This window comes from Pristiophorus japonicus, chromosome 20 (assembly GCF_044704955.1).
Source record: "Pristiophorus japonicus isolate sPriJap1 chromosome 20, sPriJap1.hap1, whole genome shotgun sequence".
In the NCBI taxonomy this organism is placed as follows: Eukaryota; Metazoa; Chordata; class Chondrichthyes; family Pristiophoridae; genus Pristiophorus; species Pristiophorus japonicus.
Window position 1 is genome coordinate 19,811,051 of NC_091996.1, and position 12,397 is coordinate 19,823,447.

At 44.6% G+C, this 12,397-nt stretch overlaps 1 protein-coding gene across 1 annotated transcript in view; it reads left to right on the forward strand.

Moving 5' to 3' along the window:
• Positions 1-12,397, forward strand: part of gtf3c4 (general transcription factor IIIC, polypeptide 4) — a 28,261-nt gene that overhangs the window by 14,657 nt on the left and 1,207 nt on the right. The window contains exons 3-4 of the mRNA XM_070863376.1: positions 2,807-2,937; positions 9,830-9,918. Coding sequence (XP_070719477.1) covers positions 2,807-2,937; positions 9,830-9,918 — 220 coding nt within the window. The remainder of the gene's footprint in view (positions 1-2,806; positions 2,938-9,829; positions 9,919-12,397) is intronic.

Consider the following 12,397-nt stretch of genomic DNA (forward strand, 5'->3'; position numbering starts at 1 on the left):
TTTAGTGAATTGGCCTCAACAACTTTCTGTGGTAGAGAATTCCACAGGTTCACCACTCTCTGGGTGAAGAAGTTTCTCCTCATCTCGGTCCTAAATGGCTCACCCCTTATCCTTAGACTGTGACCCCTGGTTCTGGACTTCCCCAACATTGGGAACATTCTTCCTGCATCTAACCTGTCTAAACCCATCAGAATTTTAAACGTTTCTATGAGATCCCCTCTCATTCTTCTGAACTCTAGTGAATACAAGCCCAGTTGATCCAGTCTTTCTTGATATGTCAGTTCCGCCATCCCGGGAATCAGTCTGGTGAACCTTCGCTGCACTCCCTCAGTAGCAAGAATGTCCTTCCTCAAGTTAGGAGACCAAAACTGTACACAATACTCCAGGTGTGGCCTCACCAAGGCCCTGTACAACTGTAGCAATACCTTCCTGCCCCTGTACTCAAATCCCCTCGCTATGAAGGCCAACCTGCCATTTGCTTTCTTAACCGCCTGCTGTATCTGCATGCCAACCTTCAATGACTGATGTACCATGACACTCAGGTCTCGTTGCACCTCCCCTTTTCCTAATCTGTCACCATTCAGATAATAGACTTGTCTCTCTGTTTTTACCACCAAAGTGGATAACCTCACATTTATCCACATTATACTTCATCTGCCATGCATTTGCCCACTCACCTAACCTATCCAAGTCACTCTGCAGCTTCATAGCATCCTCCTCACAGCTCACACTGCCACTCAACTTAGTGTCATCCGCAAATTTGGAGATACTACATTTAATCCCCTCATCTAAATCATTAATGTACGATGTAAACAGCTGGGGCCCCAGCACAGAACCTTGCGGTACCCCACTAGTCACTGCCTGCCATTCTGAAAAGTACCCATGGTGTTTTGAGTCCAGTATTCCCAGCCGGGTACACCATGGGTTAGATGCACCCTCCCTACTATGCTCCAACAATGTGCTTTGACTCACACTGAGCTCCTGTTAAGATGGTTTCATTTTGTATTTCAGAATTCTATGTTTGCAGCAGTGATATTAAGCTGGGTTTGAAATCTGCTGGAATATATTCCTGTTTACATTCAAAATTGTTAAATTGTTGAATAGTACAGGACAGAAGGGGGCCATTCGGCCCATCGAGTCTGTGCCGGCTGTTTCGAAGAGCAATCCAGTTAGTCCCACTCCTCCGCTCTCTTCCCATATCCCTGCAATTCTTTCTCCTTCAAGTATTTATCCAATTCAATTTTGAAGGCTACTATTGAATCTGTATCCACCACCCTATCGGGCAGTGCATTCCAAATCCTAACCACTTGCGTAAAAAAAAAAAGTTTTTCCTTGTGTCGCCTCCAATCGGAACTTTTGTTTTAAGTCCCAATTTTCTTCATGAATGTCTATGGTGCCCACAGCGAAGTGTTTGTCTCCTGATGTTCTTTTGAAGTAGTTTTGAATAACTAATTGTACAGGTGTAATAACTTCTTCACTTGTGTACTCCATTACCTGACGTATTGATGTCAGCCAGTGGTGAGCATTTCTTTTTCTTGAGCGAAAAGTGACATGATACATGGCTTTACCAACACTAAACAAATATGTTATTGGTTATGCTGGTTATATGGCTCAACTAATATCAGAAGTTGATCATTATTGTTGCTTCTGTGTATAATGTATCTATTTTTCCATGACCAGTGTAACAGGATCAACAACAACAACAACAACTTGTATTTATATAGCGCATTTAGCATAGTAAAACGTCCCAAGGCAAAAGACAAAACAAATAAGTTTGACACAGGGCCACGTAAGGAATTATGGCAGATAACTAAAAGCTTGGTCAAAGAGGTATGTTTTAAGGAGCGTCTTAAAGGAGGAAAGAGAGGTAGAGAGAGTGTTCCAGAGCCTACTATATTGAAGAATGTCCATCTTTTCAGGTCCATAAAAGCCAATTCCATTATAAAATGCTAAAACTTATTAAGCTTTTGTAATTGATGGTACTGCCATTAGTAAACACAGCAACCTGGAGTTTCCACTCGGTTGCACTGGATCATTCAGCACAATTCGCCCGAAATTGGCCAAACCAGTGCAAAATATCGAGGAATTTTAAGTGCAAATTACGCACAGCTCAAATCAAGTTTCCGGATCTTTTGCGCTAGTTTAAAAAAAATCACACTAGAAGCCAGCCCAATCCACAAAACTGACCTCATCCCAAGATCGAATTTATCACCATTGGAGTTTCTGCTAACTGTCCCCATTGGTGAGTCTTCGAGGAGGCTCTTTAAAAATTAAGCTTTTTTTTGGCACACTGACATTAATAGGCATATTTTAAAAGCTTTTTGATGTACAAGAAATTGACTACTATACACCAATGTAACAAATGGTTCTGTATAGTTTTTTTAAAATCATTTTTAGTTATTTAAAATTGGGTTATTCAAGTGGTGGATTGACACTGATTAAAAATGCTTATTTTTTATGATCATGCCATTTTCAACTGTATTAATAAAACTACATCAGGTTAAATTGATCAGGGAATTTTTATAATGCAAAACTTGAATGAAAAAAAAAGAATTGTATTCTAAAATTCTGTCATTGCACTGGTTTGGCCTGGCAGATTTTACGTTCAGTGATATGCAAATGAGTGAGTGGAAACTTGAGGATAAAAACCACTTCTTAAAACGAGTGCAATTTTGGGCGCAATTTGCTTTACTGGAGCTGGTTGAAGCAATGTGAAGAAATCTGAAAAATTAAAATCTTGTTCTATAAGGGATTAGAATTTTGATGTGATGAGTGCTTTATCTCTCTCCCTTCCTTTTGGGTGTAGGTTCTGATTTCTCACAATTTGAAGAAATTGACCAAGCAGACATTTCCCGAGCACTGCTCTCTCTGTAAAGAGATTCTGCCATTTACGAATCGACGGAAGGCTGTCTGCCCCAATGGGCACATTTGGCACAGGTAATCACTGTCAGTAGTCAGATGCTGGAGGTACAGTATGAATCCTATAAGGGTAAACCGATGACTTATGTATCCTGTACATATGTTACCCATTCATTTTATATAGTTAAAATTCATGGTGTTCCCTCTTTTTTAAAAAAAAAAACATTTTGGGTGTGGTGTGCGACTCATTCAAATTTCTGCGCATGCGCGTTTTTTCCATTTTAAGAGCCGGCCTGCGCGGGACCTCCAGACTATTGTGCGGCCGCGCAGCTTAACGGGAAACATTGATTGCAATACTTTATGGCAGATTTGTAGCTTTGTATAAAGGCTTTGTTATAAGAACTTGATTCTGCAGCCTTTGGGAACACTTCAACACTTTTACCTTATTTTCTCCCCTCTGGAAATTAAAAAAAAATACAGCTTTTGGCTATGACAATTGCACCTGAGCTTTTCTTTCATACATGAATATTGGCACAGACTGGTATAGATTAAATATATATTGGAAACAGAATTATAGCACAAAATGCTTTTTGTTAGTTATGTGGCCATTCACCATTTAGTTTATTTCCTATAGTCCACCACTTTCTCTATAGTCCACCCATTCTCAACATGGATACTTCATAGCAGGGGTGTGCAAGCTTTTGCCTTCATGGGCCACATAGGTGTGTGCCATGGATTCTTGAGGGCGATTTTAAATCTATTCGCTCAGCAGAAACCTGGCAAGTGGGCAGTTAAAATCGGCCTGGCTCTTACCTGTCCGAAAGCCGCCATGATCGCAACATCTGCAATTTTAATCTGTTCTCCTGAGCAGGCATCAAGGACACACGCCCGGAGCCAACAGGGTCCTTCTTTACATATGCACGTCGCGGCTCGGTGACATAATTGAGACTCAACTGTGATTTTAACTCTGGCCTGTGCGAGGAATCCAGCTGGAGTTAAAATTGGGGGCGTAATGTCTAAATCTATGTTTCCCATTAGTTTTCAAGTTGCTGATACTGTAGGGTTTGGGTGTTCTGATTTATGGTACATCCAGCAATGAGCCAACAGTGCTAAGAACAATTTTTACAGAACCTCTGGGCTCATCATCATCATCTTAGGCAGTCCCTCGGAATCGAGGAAGACTTGCTTCCACTCCTAAAGTGAATTCTTTGGTGGTTGAACAGTCCAATACGAGAGCTACAGACTCTGTCACAGGTGGGACAGATAGTCGTTGAGGGAAAGGGTGGGTGGGACTGGTTTGCCGCACGCTCTTTCCGCTGCCTGCGCTTGACCTCTGCACGCTCTCGCCGTTGAGACTTAAAGAGCTCAACGCCTCCCGGATGCATTTTCTCCACCAAGGGCAGTCTTTGGTCTGGGACTCCTAGGAGTCAGTGGTGATGTCACACTTTTTCAGGGAGGCTTTGAGAGTGTCCTTGTAACGTTTCCGCTGCCCACCTTTGGCTCGTTTGCCATGAAGGAGCTCCACATAGGGTGCTTGCTTTGGGGGTCTCGTGTCTGGTATGTGAACTATGTGACCTGCGAAGCTGATCGAGTGTGGTCAGCGCTTCAATGCTGGGGATGTTAGCCTGGACGAGGACACTGATGTTGGTGCGCCTGTCCTCCCAGGGGATTTGCAGGATCTTGAGACATCGTTGGTGATATACCTCCAGCGACCTGAGGTGTCTTCTGTACATCGTCCATGCCTCTGAGCCATACAGGAGGGCGGGTATTACTACAGCCCTGTAGACCATGAGCTTGGTGGTAGATTTGAGGGCCTGGTCTTCGAACACTCTTTTCCTCAGGTGGCTGAAGGCTGCATTGGCGCACTGGAGGCGGAGTTGAATCTCCGCATCAGTGTCTGCTTTTGTTGACGAGAGGCTCCCGAGGTATGGGAAATGGTCCATGTTGTTGAGGGCCGCGCCGTGGATCTTAATGACTATGGGGCAGTGCTGTGCGGCAAGGACAGGCTGGTGGAGGACCTTTGTCATACGGATGTTAAGCGTAAGGCTCATGCTTTCATATGCCTCAGTAAATACATCAACTATATCCTGGAGTTCAGCCTCAGAATGTGCGCAGACTCTGGCGTCGTCCGCGTACTGTAGCTCAGTGGCAGAGATTGGGGTGATCTTGGACCTGGCCTGGAGGCGGCGTAGGTTAAACAGCTTCCCACTGGTTCTGTAGTTTAGTTCCATTCCAGCGGGGAACTTGTTATCTGAGGTGGAGCATGGCAGCGAGGAAGATTGAGAAGAGGGTTGGAGTGATGACGCAGCCCTGTTTGATCCCGGTCCGGACGTGGATTGGGTCTGTAATGGATCCGTTGGTAAGGATCACGGCCTGCATGTCGTCGTGAAGCAGGCGAAGGATATTGACGAACTTGTGGGGGGATCTGAAACTGAGGAGGACGCTCCATAGACCCTCGCGGTTGACAGTGTCAAAGGCCTTTGTAAGGTCGAAGAAGGCCATGTAAAGGGCTGGTGCTGCTCCCTGCATTTTTCCTGCAGCTGTCGCGCTGCAAAGATCATGTCTGTTGTGCCCCGTAGGGGACGAAATCTGCACTGTGACTCCGGGAGAAGCTCCTCGGTCACAAGGAGAAGACAGTTGAGGAGGACTCTAACGACAACATTCCCAGTGGCTGACAGCAGTGAGATTCCCCTGTAGTTGCCGCAGTCTGACTTGTCCCCTTTTTTAAAGGTGGTCACGATCACTGCATCTCTGAGATCTCCCAGCATGCTCTCCTCCCTCCAGATGAGCGAGAGATGAGGTCATGTATCCGTGCCAACAGTGCCTCTTCGCCATACTTTAGCGCCTCAGCAGGGATTCCATCCGCTTCCGTAGCCTTGTTGTTCTTGAGCTGTTTTATGGCTTTTCCTACCTTGTGCAACATTGGGGTTTCACGGTGGTGATGGCGGGTCACATGCTGCGGGATGGAGTCGAGAACACTCGAGTCAAAGGCAGAGTCTCGATTGAGGAGATCTTCGAAGTGCTCTTTCCATCGGGCCCTGAGAGCCTCGGTGTCCTTGAGTGTTTTCCCATTCTTGGCCAGCAGTGGGGTGGGGCCTTGGGAGTTTTGACTGCGATGAAGAATCCTTGCATATCGTGGCTGTCAGCCAGTTGTTGTATCTCCTGTGCTTTCTCCATCCACCACCAGTTCTTCAGGTCCCGGGTTTTTTGTTGGTCCTCAGCCTTGCACCGTCTGTAATGTTGCTTTGCTACTCCCGAGTTGGGTTGTTGCTTGAGGCTCAGAAATGCTCTGCGCTTGCGATCTATTAGTTCTTGGATCTCCTGATCATTTTCATCAAACCAGTCCTGATGTTTTCTGGTTGAGTGACCAAGTGCCTCTTCACAGACGCTGGTTATGGAGGCCTGGAGGGCAGACCAAGCGATGTGGGCATCTCTGGGTCATCAAGGTGCACCAGGTTAGCTGTGAGGCGCTGGCTGTATAGGGTTCTCTTAGCTGGGTCTTTAAGTGACCCGGCATTGACTTTTTTGCGGCACTGCTTCTGCTGCCCCCTCTGCTTTGGGGCTATGTTACTGTCGATGGATCGGATTAAACGGTGGTCCGTCCAGCAGTTGTCAGCTCCTGTCATGGCACGGGTGATGCGCACATCCTTGCGAACCCTGGCTTGAACGATGACATAGTCGAACAGGTGCCAGTGCTTGGAGCAACGGTGTTGCCACGGTACCTTGTATTTGTCCCTCTGGCAGAACAGGGTGTTGGTGATGAGGAGTTCATGTTCTAGACATTTTGTCAGGAGTAGAGTATCGCTGGAGTTGGCTTTCCCTACCCCCTCTCTGCCAATCACGCCTCCCCAAAGGGCTGTGTCTCTGCCAATCCTGGCGTTGAAGTCACCTAGCAGGATCAATTTGTCGCCTACGGGAACGCGGGACGGGGTTAGAAACATAGAAACATAGAAAATAGGTGCAGGAGTAGACCATTCGGCCCTTCGAGCCTGCACCGCCATTCAATGAGTTCATGGCTGAACATGCAACTTCAGTACCCCATTCCTGCTTTCTCGCCATACCCCTTGATCCCCCTAGTAGTAAGGACTACATCTAACTCCCTTTTTGAATATATTTAGTGAATTGGCCTCAACAACTTTCTGTGGTAGAGAATTCCACAGGTTCACCACTCTCTGGGTGAAGAAGTTTCTCCTCATCTCGGTCCTAAATGGCTCACCCCTTATCCTTAGACTGTGACCCCTGGTTCTGGACTTCCCCAACATTGGGAACATTCTTCCTGCATCTAACCTGTCTAAACCCATCAGAGTTGTTTCGAGGTTGGAATAAAAACCCTCTTTTGTCTCATCCGTTGCATCGAGTGTTGGGGCGTACGCACTGATGACTGTGGCGCATTGGTTCTGGGATAGAGTGAGTCGGAGAGTCATGAGGCGTTCGTTAACCCCGCAGGGGGAGTCTTTGAGGCGGTCGACCAGCTCATTTTTGATGGCGAAGCCTACTCTGTGAAGGCAGCGTTCTTCCTCTGGTTTTCCTTTCCAGAAGAAGGTGTAACCTCCACCTTGTTCCTTGAGCTGGCCTTCCCCTGCCCGCCGGGTCTCGCTTAGGGCGGCGATGTCGATGTCAAAGCGTCTTAAGTTCCCGGGCGACTATGGCGGTGCGACGTTGTCCATGAGGGTCCTCACGTTCCAGGTCCCGAACTTCATGTTAATGAAGTGGAAGATGCCTGTGTGTGAGTTCTTTTAGTGTGGGGTGGACCGGCAACCACATGGGCTTGACAGAGTTAGGTCTTGATCCAGTGGCAAGGGGAGACCTGGCACTGCTGTATGAGCCTAATTGCCTACGGCGAGGTGTTGGCCGCAAGCTCGGCACCGAGTAGCGCCCTTGATGGTAGGTGGCCCGAGGCTTGGTTGGGGGCAGGCATTAGGAAGGTCAGCTGTCCACTGGAGTTCCGAGGGATGTTTTAAAAGTTTCTTCCAAAGTTATTTAAAAGTTTCGCCGGAGGTTTCAAAAGAAAAATTCTCCAAATTATTTTAAAGTATAAACATTTTCCCAAATTGTTTAAAACGTTTCTCGTTGATTAAAAGATTAAAAGTAGATTTAAAAGTCTAAAATGTTAGTCAGTAGTTTACAGCACAGTCGGTGTTCACCGCTAACGACTTAGGGCAGGTACTGCCCGTCGTTGGGCCGGGCCTGTATGTTGGTTGGCCTATATTTGTTTAGGGCTGGAGATTGCTTGATTTTTGTTCCCCACCCCCCCCCCCCCCCACCCTCGGCCCTGGATGAGAAGGAGCTAATGTTTAATTGTCCCTTTTGCCACAATGAATGTACTATTGAAGTGATGAAAATAATGTTTCCATTTATAGCAGAACCTAGATTTTCTGATCCAGACATAACACCTAAATGATCCTAGACCAAGCATCAAATGTTCCTGATTATTTATACTTTTGTTGCTCTGCACCTTGGGCGTATTAATAGCCCACAAAATATTTTCTCGTCTAGCCCACCAATAACTTTTGGAAGTTTAATCCATTTTACATTTTAAAGTTTAATCCATTTTACAATATGAATGATTAAATGGAATGGATTACAATCTTTTTGATAAGCATTTTATAGTTTCCTGTTGGGTGTGTTACGTTAAAATTGCCCCCTATTGTTTCCAAACACGAGAAGTAAATTTCTCTTTACAACAGTTTTGTTCTGATCCTTAATAATGTTCGAGCTACTCTTGATCAACCCAATTGCTTTAATTCTGACATTTGGCATGTGATCAGATAGCAAAGCAGTAATCTGTGCAGAGACCAAATGGGAATAAACTGGAGGTCCATTGTGCATGAAGAAATCAATAAACATGGCTATCTCTTTTCTCATTTTAAGATGTGAATTGCTGAAGAGAATAAGACAACTTGTAAGGTGGGAGACAATCTTGTGTCAGGCAATGTGCTTGGAGGTGTTGTTCAAATATTTATCTTCATCCAGTGTTGTCCACTGCATTGAAAACTCTTGGATTTGTGAAACATTTAGGTAGATTTTATTGGAAATATCAAATTTAGCACAGACTTTTGTTATCGCAATGCACTTGCCATTGAGGAGCATCAGTAAGCTGAATAAAGTAGATTTGATAGTTTCAATAAATACAAGCTTCAGTTGCATATTTCCAAATATGATGCATCACAGATCATATCATTCAGTCATGCTCATTTTCAAAGAAAGGCTCAATTGCAACTGGCACATCAGCAAGAATGGAATGTACATTCTTCTCTTGCAGCTGATCTAGGATCTTGGATGTGCTTGACATTGCCCTGAGCATGCTGAGCTTAGACTTCTTGGGGCCGATTTTCATTCTAGGTGGGCAACGGTGACCAATGCAATGGTGCTGGCTGTCCAACGTCCTCGGCAAGAGGACCGAGCCATTTTAATGGCCAGGCCTCATCTGTATAATATCCGGCTACAACCGCTAAGCCAGGACTCATGGGTAACTTGCAGATTGGCGGGGTGGGGGGGGGGTTCTGTGTGTATGAAACTGGAAATCTGGCTGCCCCTCCATGGAACCAAGGCAGACACACTGATGCAGCTAACGGCAGATTCGATTTGCCAGCCTCTGGATATGGCTCCCCTGCTGCCTCGGAGACAATGACCCGCCTCCTGACATTATGTGGGGCAAGGTCAGGCTAGGGGTTCGGTGCAGCGGACGTTCGGCCTCGAAGCCAGGTCTTGGCGGGCTGGATTGAATCCCTTGGCAGGCCGGATAAAGGCCGCATTTTGCCCGTCACCAATAATGAGATCACAATCCACGCTGACGCTTTGAGGGAACGTTGCACTGTCAGAGGTGCTGTTTTATTTCAGATGGGACGTTTCAAGGCCTCTGTCTGCTTTTTGAGTAGGTGGAATAGAGTTAAGGGATGAAGCTGAAGGTGTAATGATGTAAATGGTGCATTAGTAAAGTACAGTCTTAATGATCTAATTCATTTTACAGATGTGTTTTGACGTACCATGCTTGCCAGAGTCTGACCTATCGCAGATGTCTGCTACAAGACAGCATTGCTCGACAGCAGTTGCCCTCAGGTGAGCTATCCACAAAGAAATGTTCAAAACCTTCAAAGCAACTGATTTTAAAGTCTTTTGAGTTTTTGAAATTCCATAAATGTAGGGAGGTTAGCTTGAATGTTGTCAGTCCCCATATGACCAACGAGCAGAGTACATGTTGGTGTGTTTGTGTGTGTGTGTGTTCCGCATTGCTGATGTCTCTCACGTTGGACACTGTTCATTAACAGCAGTGTTGTGCTTCACATCTTTTGGCTGTGTCAAACTCAAAGTGGCTATCAGTATTAACCTCGCTCATCTTCAAGGCAAACGATTGTTCATATAAATGGGTGATTCCAAACAAAACATATGTGTTGCAGGAAAATAGAGGAAATGGAGTTGCTAATAGAACTGGCAGTACAGATCACTGATATACCAACAAACTATGCCTATGAAGAAAGAGTGTACATTAATTTAGCACTTTTCATCACATTCCAAAATGCCTCACATACAATAAATGATTCAGTGACTGTTAGCTACCTGATGCCTACAGGTCCAACAAACAATTAATGAGCTTGAATGACCATTAATCTGCTTTTGGTAGTCTTGTTTAGGGGAGGAGAATCTTAGCCAGAGTAAGGAGATCTTCACCTAGTGCCATGGGATGTCTGCCATCCACTGAAACAGGCTGATGGGGCCTCACTTCAATATCTCATCTAAAGGACAGCACCTGTGACAATGGAACACTTCCTCAGCACTTCACTGCAGCATCAGGCTAGATCATGTGGTCAAGGCCTGGAGTGGATCTTGTGCACACCAACTTTGGGCTCAAAATTGAGAGTGCGACTAACTGAACCAAGCCAAGACTTCAGCTGGTAGACAGGATGTAGCATTACCCCTGCTGTTTCCAACCAGGCAAGCTGTAAGCTGTTCTTTCTACTTGTAGGGGAATCTAGAACTAGGCGGCATAGTTTAAGAATAAGGGTCATCCATTTAGAATTGAAATGAGGAGAGATTTCTTCTGTCTGTGGAGTTCTCTGCCCTAGAGAGCTGTGGAGGCTGGGTCATTGAATATATTTAAGGTGGAGATAGACAGATTTTTGAACGATGAGAGTGAAGGGTTATGGGGAGCGGGCAGAGAAGTAGAGCTGAGCCCAAGATCAGATCAGCCATGATCTTATTGAATGGCAGCGAAGGCTCAAGGGCCAAATGGCCTACTCCTGCTCCTATTTCATATGTACTGCAGGGACACTGAGGGAAAATTATACAATGTACCTCTTTGACATTACAAGTTCAAAGGCACCATTCACAAAGTTGCAAACCACATCCCTGGTACTTGGGGAATATTATGACTCCTAATAGGGAACAGGGAGAGAGCGGAGGAGAAATCTTGTAAATTGTTAACTTCAACATCACTAAACCTTTGGAAGTCTGGAGTTTTATTTATTTTTAATCTAAAATCTGCTTTGTGTCATTTTTGTTTTGTTCATTTACCAGAAGTGTTAAAAGAATCATCAGGGCATATTTTACACTTCATGCTTCAGCTAGAAAATCTTCGGGAATATGGCCACCTTAAAACCTCTGTTTTTCACAATCGCAAAAATACAACTTCATGCTGAGCACTGAGATTGCATGGTATATTAAGTTGCTTACTGTCTAGTTTCGATGAGATTTTTGCTTGCTACTTGGGAACCACATCATTAACAACTGGCCTGTGGCCAAAATTTCTAGAACTAGAAATGTGAAGGTGACATGGTTGTACCACACTTAACCAGTTCAACCTCTGATGTGACTGTATTTTTACGTGTGAAGAAGTTGCTGTTACTGCACGCAGCTCCAGCAGTGCAATCGGGTCTCAACAATATAATTTGTTGGCAGTGCTATCCAGGTTAGTTTGCACAAGTTTGGATCCTGAATAGAGCTCCTACGGAGTACTTTATCATTACTGGTGACTTCTAATGAGATGGACAGTTGATGAATTACGAGTGCCAAAGTTGCAAGTAAACTATGAAAGGCCACCTTGAATTTGGCTGACAGATGTGATTGTACACATTTCCACATTATTTTTTTTAAAGCAAATTGGAGAGTGTTGGTACAATGTATTGTATAAACGAATCAGTGATTCACAGTATTCGTGCATCACCACTGCATGATACTTCTTTTACAACAATTTTTTCTTAAAATCTGAACTGTTAAATGAAAGAATTCTCTTTAACTGAATTTTCCATGATCGGTTTCATGCACGCTCTGGCATTTAATATCGCCTGCCAATCAGCCTCATCTTTAAAATAATGCATGTAAGGTTCATACAGCATTCTATTGAATTTTGCCAATTGGGCCACTTTGGGTAGGAAATGGTTTGATTACGGTGGGTTCAATAACCCGGATTCAATAACCACCAGTCTTGTAAAACTAATTTTTCAAAAATGGAAGCTTTTTGATTTTACTCTAATTAATACATTTATTTGGTGATAAGATGCTTTGCTTTAATTGACCTATTATTGAAAATGTTTTTCTCAAA